The sequence below is a fragment of the Leptidea sinapis genome, chromosome 1 (genome assembly GCF_905404315.1).
Source record: "Leptidea sinapis chromosome 1, ilLepSina1.1, whole genome shotgun sequence".
Classification (NCBI taxonomy): domain Eukaryota; kingdom Metazoa; phylum Arthropoda; class Insecta; order Lepidoptera; family Pieridae; genus Leptidea; species Leptidea sinapis.
The window spans coordinates 6,119,754-6,134,438 of record NC_066265.1 but is presented as its reverse complement, the minus strand read 5'-3'; the positions used below and the strand labels follow the sequence as shown (position 1 = coordinate 6,134,438).

Sequence of the window (14,685 nt, the reverse complement as noted above, 5' to 3'; positions counted from 1 at the left end):
AAACGGTCCTGTAAACCTGTAGGAATAGGTGTTCCGCAGGATTCTGTTCTCGGTCCTTTCTTGTTTCTTATATATATTAACGATCTACCGTTTGTGGTGGATGATAGCCATGAGATTGCATTGCTTGCTGATGATTCTTCACTTATTTGTAAAGTGAAGCGACATGCAAATATTGATGACGAGGTAAACAATACACTCTCAAAGATAGTGCGTTGGTTTGAGACGAATAATCCGCACTTAAACAGTAGAAAAACAAAGTATTTACGATTCATTACACCAAACACAGCGGAGTACAAACCAACGTACTTATAAACGACCAGAGATTGGATCTTGTAGACACTACGGTATTCTTGGGTATCACGTCAAATAAAAAGCTTCAGTAGGGTCCCCATATTGCCCAACTAGCAGATAGACTCAGCTCTGCGGCATATACAGTTACAAAGATTAGAAAGTACACGAATGTTGCGACCGCTGGATTAGTTTACTTTAGTTATTTTCACAGCATCATGACGTACGGTATTTTACTGTGGGGTCATGCTGCTGTTATTGATATAGTGTTTGCTCTGCAAAAAAGAGCTGTTCGTGCTATATATCAGCTTGAATATAAACAGTCTTTCAAAGAAAAAATTAAAGAAATATATATTATGACTCTTCATTGTCAGTACATTTATGAAAATTTAATATACGTTCACAAAAATCGTACCCTTTTTGCTCATAATTGTGATTTTCATTATTATAACACTAGAAATAAGGGATTGCTTGTGAATAATTCTAGTAGGCTTCATAAGATTCATAATAGCTTTAAGGGTAAATGTATACACTTTTATGATAAAGTTCCAGCCACTGTTCAGGCTTATCTATAAATAAATTTAAATGATTATTAAAAAATGGCTCTGTCGTAAATCCTATCGCTCCACAGCTGAATATCTAAGTGATCGGACAGCCTGATACTAGATTAACATTATTTTATAGCAATAGCAATGACAGTACAATATTGTATATTTTATTAAAAACAGAGCAAAAAAAAGGATGCTGGAAGAGTTTCTTGCGCCGTTTCTGCCCTCTCAGAGCGCCATTTGTTTCTGAAGCGGTAGAAATATCTAATATATTAGAAATGACATCAAAAAGAATTCTAAAGGAATCAATTTTGAAATAATAAATGCATTTTATGCTTTTTTATTGAACTAGGAGGTCAACCTCCTAGTAGTACCTCAAGGTACGGCACCCTAACAGCAAGCAAAAATTGATGAAAGGTCGAACCTTTATAGATGTTAATGTAGCCAAGGAACGGTAGGAATTAATAGTATTGAAAAAATATGTTTACATTATAAATTTTTGAATTCGAGGCTATAATATAATATGTATTTTCATGATTATTATACAAAAGACCAAATTAAATCATCAACATAGTCATCGTTATAATTTTAAGCATCCTATTAAAATATAACTCATCTAGTAACTCTTATTCTATGTACTGGTTCATTTCACATTTCCCATAATATACTGTACCAAAAGCGAGATCATTTGGTGGCTCTCTAAAAATACTTTTACTTGAACTGGCAAAGGCTTTCTTACATCGTATCATTCGTTGGTTAACGAACCTTTCTGATTTTAATATGGGTAACCGAGCCGGGAATTTGGCAGAAGTGTAGCAGTGGGGAATTTGTAAAGAGGAAACACGTGAACCATTTTAATTTTATTTTACGAACAACTTTAATATAAAGCTGAAGAGATTTTTTATTTCTATTTTCTTAGATTTTACTTATCTTCGTAACTACAATTTGAATTTTTTTGTATTGGTTTTGAATATTGTTATCAAAACATGTATAAATTAAATAATTATGTATCTAGTTGATATTTATAATAAATCTTTGTGGTTTTTTATTATAAATCATAAAAAATATCCTTGTTAATATCCAATTTCATGCCGTGTCATGCGAAGGCGGACTTCGGCGGCATGAATCAGGTCAAACAGCTCTTCGAAACACTCGCCGCGATAAATACGATACACGACACACGTACTGTCTTGCTCTTATTATCAGTTTCTTTGAAGCCAAATTGCTTTTGCCAGATGATCTCCTAATTGGATATCGCTCGAGATTTCAAGACCCATCCCGAAACTAGGCCAGGCGTTGAGTGTCTTATCGAGAAAACATACGACTAGAGTCAAAAGGTACATTTTACCTCATTTCACATTCTCAAAAGAGTACCTACTCGATAGAAGATACTAGCTTCTTCCGGCACTGATTGTCAATAATTTCTCGAGAGAAACCTGCTTGGCCTGCGCATACTTCCTCTCCAGCATAATCATTTGCATAGTAATTAAATTACTATTGATATGCAGAAGAAAAAGTGTAGGAGATAGCACAATTCCTTGAGGAACACAGCAACCGTTGCCAACAACCCGTATGCTGCGCCCGGTGAAAATGCTGGTGACTCACTTGCAAAATCTCTCGAAGTACTTTCTCTGTACTTTTCCCTGCATCATCATCATTGAAGGCCTTCGCAACATATCTCAACTAACTGCCATGCCTCTCCCTAGGTTTCAATGGCCTATCTAAGAGTAAGATGGTATACCATGCCCTTTTATGGAATAGGAGGACAAACAGGCGTACAAGTCACCTGGTGTTAAGTGATCACCGCCGCCCACATTCTCTTGCAACACCAAAGTCACCACCATCACAGGAGCGTTACTCATAGATAGGCCATTGAATCAAAAAAAGAAGACCGCCAGATGGTGACGAAAGTCGTACTTTTGGTCATTGATCAACAGACGTTCCTATAGATAAATCAACAGCTGGCGTTTCATGATGCACTCCATGTTTTTCAAGAACAAAGAGATTTTGTGTATAAGCCTGTGGTTAACCAGATCCGGGCTGTTGCCTTTTTTGGGGTTCAATGGTTAAGGGCTGACTTCCGTGAGTTTGGGAGTACACCATGCGTATGAGGTCCGGTATACATGAGTTAGCACCGCCATCAACTCAGACTCGGCTTAATTGATATCGAGTGGGATTTCCCCCTGGACGTCATACCATATAGATTTATATAGGCATAAAAAGGCATTTATTTCTCAAAATTGATTCCTTTAGAATTCTTTTTAATGTCATTTCTAATATACTAGATACTGCTACGGCTTCGGCATTCAACTCTCTCAGCATTCTTTTTTTTTGCGCTCTTTTCAATAAAAATATACAATATTGTACAGTCATTTATATCGCTATAAAATAATCATAATCTAGTCCCAGGCTGTCCGATCATTTAGATATTCAGCTTTGGTGAATAGGATTTACGACAGAGCCATTTTTAATAAAACATTTAAATTTATTTATAGATAATGCCTGAACAGTGGCTGGGAGTTTATTATAAAAGTGTATACATTTACCCTTAAAGCTATTATAGATATATAGATACTATATAGCCAGAATAATATTTGTTCACTTACATGTTCAGTTAACTTAAAAGAAATATTTTAAGCATCTCAACAACGTCATATCGAATGCGTAATTTGCAGGCGCGAGATGTAGACGAGGGCCTTAATACTCTATAATATATTATGTTTCTTTTTGAAATTTGTTTGCTAAATATTAAATGGATATTGTTTGCTAGTACCGCAGTGCGTCAAAATATTTAAGTATTCAAACAAAGAAACGTTGAATAACATATCAATAATGGATTTTCATATAACTTTAATGTTGCTACATCAATTCGTGGGGACTTTTCAAGAATGTATGGTATAATAGCCTTACGGTATTAAATACAACTAAAAATTTTTAAACTCGTCTGGTCTCTAAACCTACACATAAATTGTAAATAAGACTGAAATCCTAAAAGTACGACGTATTAAATCGAATTCATTGAAGAATGAATATCTGATGTTAAAAGCGTTCTTAAAACGGCAAAGCTCATAAGAATATTCAATGAAGTAACTAGTTTCAAATTTAAATTCAAGTATGCACTGCATTAACTTTGCTACCTGAAGTAATGACATCGAGAAAAATCAGAAGCATTCTACCGTTATAAAGTGCCTCGAAAATGTTTAGAAATATTTATTCTCAGTTTTCATGTTTGATCATTTGTAATACTGTTATGTTCAATATATTATACGAATCTTCCATTATTAGATGAAATACGTATCTACTGAAATCTCCTTATTCATTTAATATGAGTATCAGTCTTGTTGAATCTTTAGAGCGGTTTACTTAATTTGTCTTATAATGCTCAATAGTCTCATTCCTTTGATGTATTATTGAAGTGAAACTTATTTAGAATCGTTGTGATTTGCAACTCGATGAAACGAAAAAGCGAGACGATAGAGACACAAACAGGTAAATGTATAGGATTCAGCCGGCAAGAGAATGAAACCGACACATCAATTCATAATATTTACCGTGGGAGAAAATGATGTAGGAAGCATTATACAGTTTTTGGTACCAGGCGATCATAGTTGAAGAAGAGATTCTCTAATGTATGACGCAAGTAACAGCATCTTTATTTTAATCTGACGTAACGCGCACGACGTACTACTACATAGACACCAGGAGAACATAAATATGGTAGCCGTGATAGTATTATCTTCTATAGGGGTTGAAATCACGTGTCATCCTAGCAACATGTACCAGAATGTCTCATATGCAGTTTAGAGGTTCATGCACAATGCACTTCTTAGAATTATTATACAAGTGCTGACCTGTTGTTATTGTTCGTTGGTGTTCGTAGTTTTATTTGTGCTTCAAGGGGGTACCTTCACTCGTGTTTACCAAGGCAAACAAACTTAAAACTCAACTTTAAGTTTTAACTTTTTAACTTTTTTTTTTTTAACTTTTTTTAACTTTACTTTAACTTTAAACTCCTACAGTTTGCTTGAGCCTCAGCGTTGGACGTGTGTTAATTGACATAACTAGCTGCATGGGAGAATTTTAAAGGATATTGTAAGATTGTAGAATTACTTATATATTTGCACTTACTAGTGATCGCCCAGATGGCGAACTTCAACCATAATTCATTTAAATTTAAATTTGAACTTAATTAAGTTCTATTTGTCAAAGATTATATACCTCTATAATGTATATTGTGTGTGTCATTCAAGCAGTAGTGTGTGTAATATTTATTTTAGTTAAATTAAAATATTTATAAGATATTTTATTTCAAAATTAGGTTTGTTTACTTAAATTTTTATTAAAAGAGGTACAAACTTTTCGTTTTACGTATGATCATACGGATAATATATTTGATATTCTGTGAAACAACGGCTCTTATTCGTCTAGGAGGTGGATAAAAATTAACTGCCGATGTAGACAGGGATAATCCGACTACAAATGCTTTAATTAATAGTCTCGTGACTTTAAACAGGATTAGGTGGGAAACTCCCGAAACTAGGATTATTGGGGATTAACAAGATAACTGAGACGGCGTTACAGAATTATCACTGCACGAGAGATTATCAACTACTAAATATATGTATTTATAATAGTGGCCATTTACATACATACCTTGAATATAATTATTAGATTTATGTGTATAAAATTGCTGTGTTTTAAGAAAATAAATTAAAATAGGTAATATTTTTATTTACCTATATTAATAAGAGAATTTAAATTAATTAAGTCCTAAAAAATAGTATTATTATAACCTAATTTAAGTTCTGTGGATTTTGTGATGTTTTAAATAAATAAATGCTCTTTATACTGTCTCTCGGGTATTGAAATTTTTCTCATCAAAAATTTACCAAATTCCGGATAAGAAAATCAAGCACAAAAACAACAAAATCAAAACAACAATTTTTTATCTATTATTTGTGTAAGATTTAGTGTTTTTTATCATAAGTCACTTAAAATAAATAAATTATTCTCCAGCCAAGTTGGAGGGGTTTTTGAACAGGATGCCGACCGGGTACGCCAGTGGCGGCTTTTTCTGCTCGGAAGCAGAAATATGCAAGCATTATTGTGTGTGCGTTGGTTTGAACGATGTCGTAGCGAGTATAATTATTACTAATGGTAATAAAGGAGCATCTTATGTCTCAAAGCAACAAGAATAATTTCAATGACACTCAGAATTTTGGATTCAATGAATTGTAGCGGTACTGCATTGTCTACCAATTTTGGGCTCGGTAGCAAAATTAAAAGTGCGTACAAAATATAAATTTTAAATATTATGATGGTGCGGGGCCGGTCACATGGTCAGGCTACTCGTAGTTGTCCAATGGGCATGGATCACGACCGCAAGTAAAACATAGTCTCACGGTATAAGTATTAGCAACAAACGTTACAATCGTAATGGTAGGTACAATTCACAAAGCCTTATGATTATGTAATAAGGACGTGGTGTTGCCGGCGTGCGCGTACGACACAACCGCCGCACACGATAGTTGTTCCCTGACTGACTGCATGGCGCTCGCCCGGCGCCCGCACTCGCACCGCATTACACCCGAGCTAAGACTAAGACGAGTACCGGATCATCTTCATACTCGCTTCTTGCCTCGACGTTCTTGACTACAACATATATTTAATGTGTCTGAACATGTAGTAATAAATCTTTAGGAGTAATACCTATAAAATATTGCATCGACGAAAATACCCCATGAAGGGGGTCAATTCCATAACCCTACCAGCCTGCAACTACTTTCATTTTTAGCTTAACAACATTCACCTTAATTACAACGGCGGCTTAAGTTCTACGTCCTAGCAGGCCAATTACTTTTTTTGTGATCACCGAAGGGAGAATGTTAATTTTTTACAGTATTTTTTCACATCTAGCTTTATTAAGCGCTTTATTTTAAAATTGTGGGAAAACTACCATTTTAACCCATATTCTTTTTAACATTGAGCCTTTGTTTTACAAATTAAGGTGAACTTTGCTAAGATAAAAATAAAGACAGCTGCAGACTGGTAGGGTTTTGGAATAGACAATTATATGGGGTATTCTGGTCGATGAAATAGTTTATAGTTACTTCTCCTAAAGTTTTATTACTACATGCTGGGACATCTAATATATAAAATTCTCGTGTGCCCGAAACGGCTAGACCGATTCTCATGAAATTTTGAGTGCATATTAGGTAGGTCTGAGAATCGGACAACATCTATTTTTCATCCCCCTAAATGATAAGGGTGGTCCACACAATTTTTTTTTTAATTTTTTTGACTTTATTTTAATTTGTTTGATTATGACTCAGCATTAAAAAATACAACAACTTCAAATTTTCACCCATCTACGATCAACAGTTACTTTTATATAGCGATTTTAATATCGGCAATACAACGTTTGCTGGGTCAGCTAGTATTGTATATATATCCTAAATTAAATTTAAATAAAAAAATGATATTGTTTTATTATTATGTCTCTTGAAACATTCAAATTATGAAGATGAAGGAAAATCGATAATAAAAAGTAAAGGAATAAATTAAAAATCCAATTTAAAAACGCTTCATTAATTAACTGAAAAAGCTAATGAAATAAAGAACTAAAGACTCTGCATTCAGAATTCGATTATTTAATTAGGATAGAACAGGAAGCCAATGTTGAAGTTTGAAAGTGAGGTAACTAACTTTCTTAGAATTTGTGAGTTTGAAACCACATTTCCGGGTCCATCTTATCTTCTTATTTACGGTATCATAAAACATTGTCCAAAGTACTTTGGACAACAAATTTTAATAGTCCTTGCAGGGTGACTTTTCCAAACATTATGCTGAGGAAATTTTACTTAAAAAATATTTCTTCAATAAGATCAAACAGTTAAACTTACTTTGATAGTAATAGTACAGTAGAATTTATTGTATGTACTAGAGAAACGCCAAGTCACTGACATGACTGTTGCAAGAGATTGTGGGCGGCGGTGATCACTTAACAACAGGTGACCCGTACGCTCGTTTGTCCTCCTATTCCATAAAACAAATGGTGTGCGAACACAGTCCACATTAAGTCCCTATGATCGATCGATCGAGTTCATATCGCTACGCCTTAGTTCATGTTGTAGTGCGTTATGACTAAGGCTATACAATTGTCATTGTTACCTGTAAACGTCACATCGGCGCTTTACAATAACAAATGAATTAGAACAAACTTACTGACCTTTGACAATATTATTCAAAGTTTTGAGGATTGAGGAAAGAAAAAAATGTTACTATTTTTCCTATTCCGAATTAATTATTTAAATAGCTGATAATTTTATTTGCGTATTATAATATTCTGGCGCTAAAAAACAATAATATTATTGGGCAATTCTTAAACGGTCACCTTGCAAATAATAAGACCGGTTTTTGATTAATTCATCAAGTTTAAAATCATTATAATATTTTGTGCAAATGCAGAGTTACAGAACAATAAATATTATAATTAGAATCCTGGAGTGTTTAGAATTCCTCAGCTTCTTGAATCAACTCAACTGAAATATTTTTTCTTAATACCACGGAAAGAATGTATCTCCGAGACTAGTTTAAGGCGAAGAGTAAACAGAAAACACGCAAACATGGCGTTTTCAGACAAGTTTTGTGGTGAAAGTATAGCATTTGGAGCTATGAACACTACTTAATCCTGTTACACATATCCTTAAGTCTTATTTGTAGGTTGCTAATGCTTGCTGTTGGTTAGTTAGCACTGCCGAGCCTTTTTGAACTACCAATTTTATTAGAAGTTAAACAAGTTTTTTGGCATGGCGTGACGCATTTTTTTGGTACTTCTCTCAGAAAAGTTATTCTTATAGCTTGTACTTTTTTGTGTAGGTTCATTTATTCAGATTAGTAGTGAATAACGAGGATTGTAAGCATATAAACTGTTTTCATATAGATGGCGGGCCGGCAGCCGTGAACTCATATCGCTCAAGGTCGCTGGCATTTAGTGTCGCCTTAAGAGTCGAGTCTATGATTTATGGATGGGTCCAACTACGCGCACATCGCTTCCCTCTTGATGCACATGTTGAGCAGGCATTATTTTTTTTTAATGCAATTTTTCTCTATATATAAAGCTATAAAGACAATTTGCAGACACCACACGGGCAGAAATTTGATTGTAGGAATGTCAATCTTTCTACCATTGCTGTATACTATTATTTCTGGATGAGGATATGGCCATAATTTCTTGTAACATCAGAGGAATAGAGAAAAGAAATAAGATTAAACGTTCATACTGAATAATATTATAATAATAATTGATTTTATTATTGAATGGACCTTTCAGGCAGGCAACGTTCACATATGGAGTATTGCTGTCATCTCTGGTCTGTTACACCGCAGTATCAGCTCGATCAATTTTACTGCGTGCAACGCAGAGCATCTCGAATTGTCGGGGACCCAGTGCTCTGTCAACGGCTGGATCACTTGGCGTGGCGTAGAGACGCCGCTTCATTGTGTGTCTTCTAGCGCATTTAACACGGGGAGTGTTGCGAAGAGCTGTTTAACCTGATGCTTGCCGCTGAATTGCACCTTCGCACGATACTCCACAAGTTAGGATATCATCCCCACCATCTGGATGTGTGGCGGTTCACCACAATGCGGTTTTCAAGGAAATTTCTTCCACGTCCTACAAAGCTGTGGAATGAGCTTCCATGTGCGGTATTTCCGGAACGATAGGACATGGGTACCTTCAAAAAAAGCTCGTACACCTTCCTTAAAGGCCGGAAATGCTCCTGTGATTCCTCTGGTGTTACAAAAAAATGAGGGCGGTGGTGATCACTTTTCATCAAGCGACCCGTGCGCTTATTCTTCCTCCTCTTCCGTCAAAAAATATGGTAAACACTCCATTCAATTAAATTCTTCCTAAGTGAGTGTACTCGAGCCAGTCTCGTACAATGTGTGACGTTGACGTCCCACAATTTCTGTTAAATTATGTTAATAATTGAGTCTAAAATGCCGGGTTGAGTAGTAAAGCTATCTAAAAATATAATACTACAAGATATAAGAAAGACACTGGGATCTCATATTATCAGCAAGTACTTTATCAATTTCAATGAAAATAACACGAAGCACGTGTTACAATATTTGAAAGATGCCATTGAGTGTCAAAATGGTGCCATCTCCGCCACACAAGCATCTAATAGTTGCCGTATAGCGCAGCGGAAACCAATCCTTAATCTTTGTTTAAATGTCTAATTTATAAGTATAATGTCAGATATACAAAGATCAACAAATAATAAAAAATAAAAGCTTTGATTAATATTTAATTTATTTCCATTTTCCTCACATATACTTAAAACAATATTAAAAGACAAATCTACATATACTTTATATCTTTATGCAAAAAATAGTATAAGCTACTTACAATACATACAATAAATACAACTATTTTTAATATTTTTTTATTTTTTTTTAAATATATCTTAAGACTAGTCAGGAAGCTTTTGATGTTCAGAATTATATTTCTTATTACAATAATATCATTTCGGTTCCCTTTCTAAAACAACAATTGCAAATAAAAGGCTCTTAGGCATAACTTTGTTTCGAGATTCCGTTATGTCAGTATATCACAGTTATTACAATAATTTATTTACAAATGTTTAAATATAACAGGGCAAATATGAAATTTTGGTATATGCTAACTTATCTAGTGGCAAATATTTTTACAATAATAATAATAATTAGGAATGCTTAGTAAAATATTTGAAGATATAAAACATAAAGGAAACATATCTTGTTTAACTAACAGCGATTTTGGGAGTTTGAAGAATTAATTATTTAAACGTAATATATTTAAATAACAAAATTTGCACTTTTATGAAATGCAACATTAATATCATCTATGTTAGGTGGGGATGACATCTGCATGTTAGTTTCTCGTTAGCATGGGGTTAATCATGATGTTGGCTAAGGCGTTTCGTCTTTTGCGCCAGGCTCCAGCACCTTGTGCGTGGTATTGAAGCTGTCTGTACCAAGTGCGCGTGCGTGAACTCTCCTCAGACTGTAAAAGAAAAAACCATCATTAAAAAAAGCTATGTACGTTACTCGTACACTGGAGAAACGGTTTATTTTAAGTACTCGTTAATTACAATTGAAGCTTTATTCATAAAGATGCGAGCAACAACTATAAGGTGTCTATAAAATCAATGTGACAGATGCAAACACAATATTGTGGGTAAAGTTATAAAAGTATTGACGCGTTTCGAAGTACACGCCACGCACGATTTTAAACGCTTGAACATCCTCCCCGCCGTTAAAAGTCTCCTTTTACCTCTCGATGAGCTTCTCCGTCGCTAGTAAGGGGAAGAATTGTGAGAAGCGCCTCCGGTAACACCCTAACTAAATTGGTTTTATCTTAGCTTTTACTATTAGGTATGAATTATTACAAATCCCTACGATAAATGCATTCAAAAATGAAAGAAAATAGGTTTAACTCCGGTATGCGTTAGCTGTATAAACTCAACTAATGAAAGATGTAACATATTTTTCATGGCAGTTTAAATATTATGTCTAATGGACTAACAGGGATAAAACTGATAATATTTAAGACCCAAAACAGGTTATGAACATTTTTATAATTGTTTAGATATCATCATCATCATCAGCCGGAATACGTCCACTGCTGGACAAAGGCCTCCCCCAAAGATTTCCACGACGATCGGTCCTGCGCTACCCTCATCCAACGTATTCCGACGAGCTTCAACAGATCGTCGGTGCATCTTGTCGGTGACCTACCAACACTGCGTCTTCCAGTACGAATTTGTCTGTCGAATTATGTGCCCTGCCCACTGCCACTTCAGTTTCACAATCATTTGGGCCATGTCAGTAACTTTGGTTCTCCTACTATTCGATCTGAAAGGGAATCTCCGCGCATAGCCCTCTCCAAAGGGCAATCCCTTTGAGCGACCAAGAGCTATGGGCCTTATGAGATAAGGCCCATAGTTAGCGACCACGTCTGCGTACCGTAAGTCATCACTGGCAACACACACTGGTTGAAAACTTTCGTGGTATTTGGGACGAGAACATTTTACGTCTATTTTATGTCTAGGTATAAAGAGTGCTAATAAAAAACTGATGGCTCACTTGCAAAACAATTTGAGAATAGTACCTACCATCAGAAGTATTTAATTAGTAAAAACATTCACTAATAATAATGTTAGTTATAAGTATTCCAAGTATAGAAAGAAAGGACTAGGAAATTTATTATCATATGCTTATAAGTACATGAGAAAAATAACTTCAGAAAAGATTTTACAATTTTCTTTAAAGGAATATATAAGCAGCAAAATTGAAGTAGTATATATTTAGTAAAAAATAAAATGAAAAATGTGATACCTTAAAAATAAATGAATCCTTCGTAGTAATTTCATGAACTTCAAAGAAGTGCTCCGGCTCGTGATCCGCGGCAACGACACAGCGATCCAAGAACAGAGGTTCCCGCTGTAGCGTGTATCGTCCTGCCTTCTCTCTCACTAGCAGTAGTGCTGCTTCTCTAACTCCACTCCGAGCGAAGAGAGCTTCTCCTTCCTTCTCCCTCGCCTCGCGATCTCTCGCTTCTCTCGTTTCCCGTATTTCGTTCGTTTTGTGCGTATTCGTTGGCTGCAATCAAATTCATTTTTTATGGAAAATGTCTGCATTTTTGTGTGTAAGTAACGAAATTGCTCTGACAGAATTTTTAACATAATTTTATATTTTTTTTTATTATTACAGTAGATCCTAAGGGTCGTTTCTTCAATTAAATGTAGCAATCTCCCATAGCACAAAACATACTAACTAACCAGTTAGTAGTGGTCTTAAATATGGGTCTTAACTCACCAAATAAAGAGCGTTGTATTATGGTAATGTTTCTGTACATTTATAGTTATATAAGCAACTGTTGTTTTTTTATGAAAATAAGGGACGAGACGAGCAGGACGTTCAGCTGATGGTAATTGATACGCCCTACCCATTACATTGCAATGCCGCTCAGGATTCTTGAAAAACCCAAAAAAATCTGAGCGGCACTACAATTACGCTCGTCACCTTGAGACATAAGATGTTAAGTCTCGTTTGCCCAGTAATTTCACTAGCTACGACGCCCTTCAGACCGAAACACAGTAATGTTTACAAATTACTGCTTCACGGCATAAATAGGCGCCGTTGTGGTACCCATAATCTAGCCGGCTTCCTGAGCTTCCCACTGGTAAAATGGTGTAATAAGGGGTATTAAAACACGAATGTGGTTTCATCTAGGTGATGTGATACTATTATAGTATCACATGAGTGTTTTAACACCTAATTATTAACAATTGCATACAAGACTTTATCTATACCCATAATATAAATCGTCTATACAAGATTCTGAAATAGTTAGCTTACTGCTATTATTAAAAAAGCCAGTCCTAGTAACCATAATATCTTCCAAAGGAGTGTTATTATGAAAACGGATGACATCATATTGTACTGAATTTCATTACAACACTCGTTTGGATGATGTAATGGTTATGACGACATTAGATGTTTTGATGTTCGCAATAAGCTAACTATTTTTGAATCTTTAAAAGAGGATTTAAAGCATGGGTAGATAAATTATATTATAAACATTTGCATTTCCAATTTCATTTGTTACACAACTTAGCTAGACTTAGTACAAACTTCTTACATAACGAAGGTACTCATAAGATAAACAAATAAGATCTAGATATGCAACCATAAGAATCTTATCGCAATTTTATGATAAAACAATCTACTTTGGATCGAGAAAGAGAAATATCAAAACATCATGAAATTTAACTGCTGGTACAGCGATGATATGAATAATAACATAACATGGAACCACTTCACAAGTTATACAATGTTAAACTGGTCAGCATTGTACTACCAAGTTCATTAGCAAGTTTCCTACACTGTTGAGATATTAATGAGATATTGTATCAATTTCATCATTAGGAAATACTTGCTCAATTAAGATATAATAGCGATTGTAAAGTTTAATAATAGTTTCAACTATTTTGAATCTATATTTTTTGACGTCCTATTTCTCTTCATAAGGTGAGGCCTTAGAATGCATCGTAATGACAATAACATCCAAATGGTTTTAGATCATTTTAAATTTTTTTAGATCATCATTTTCATCATCATCATTAGCATTATTTCGGAGTGTTCCGAAGAGCTATTTTAGATGATTCCTACCGCCGATTCCACCTTCGCACGACAAGCCACAATTTAGGATATCATCCCCACCACCTGGATGTGTTGCAGTCCTCCACAGCGTGGTTTTCTAGGAGCTTTCTTCCACGCACTACAAAGCTGTGGAATGAGCTTCCTTGTGCGGTATTTCAGGGACGGTACGACATGGGTACCTTCAAAAAAGTGCGTACACCTTTCATAAAGGCCGGCAACGCTCCTGTGACTCCTCAGGTGTTGCAAGAGAATGTGGGTGGCGGTGATTACTTTACACCAGTTGACCCGTACGCTCGTTTGTCGTCTTTTTCCATAAAAAAAAGATCATTTGATCCGTTCGTTATTTCCTATTGATATCACCATACCATGTTATTACGACTACCTCGTGAAAACATAGAACGATAAATATCAAAGTATGTAAATTATTAAAACTTTCGTGAGAAATTAATAACTTTATTTATTTATACCAGAATTAGGTACTCGCTGTTTGTCGGAGCAAAAAAGCGAGCACCCTGATGAAGGACCTCCGAATCGTCTGAGTAAAGCCGTGTAAAATAAATAAAACCAAAGTAAACCAAAAATTCCATTTTATTATGAATTTAATTCGTGCGGTGCGGATTTTTAATTCATAAAAAATATA

The 14,685-nt window shown here is 35.0% G+C and overlaps 1 protein-coding gene across 2 annotated transcripts in view; it reads right to left on the bottom strand.

The window, feature by feature from the left end:
- Window positions 1-10,134: 10,134 nt before the first annotated feature.
- Window positions 10,135-14,685, bottom strand: part of LOC126968290 (uncharacterized) — a 185,772-nt gene continuing 181,221 nt past the window's right edge. For both annotated transcript variants that reach the window (XM_050813194.1, XM_050813203.1), the window contains 2 exons: window positions 12,219-12,482; window positions 10,135-10,884 (listed from right to left, as the gene is read on the bottom strand). In XM_050813194.1, coding sequence (XP_050669151.1) covers window positions 10,753-10,884; window positions 12,219-12,482 — 396 coding nt within the window. In that variant the 3' untranslated portion in view covers window positions 10,135-10,752. The remainder of the gene's footprint in view (window positions 10,885-12,218; window positions 12,483-14,685) is intronic.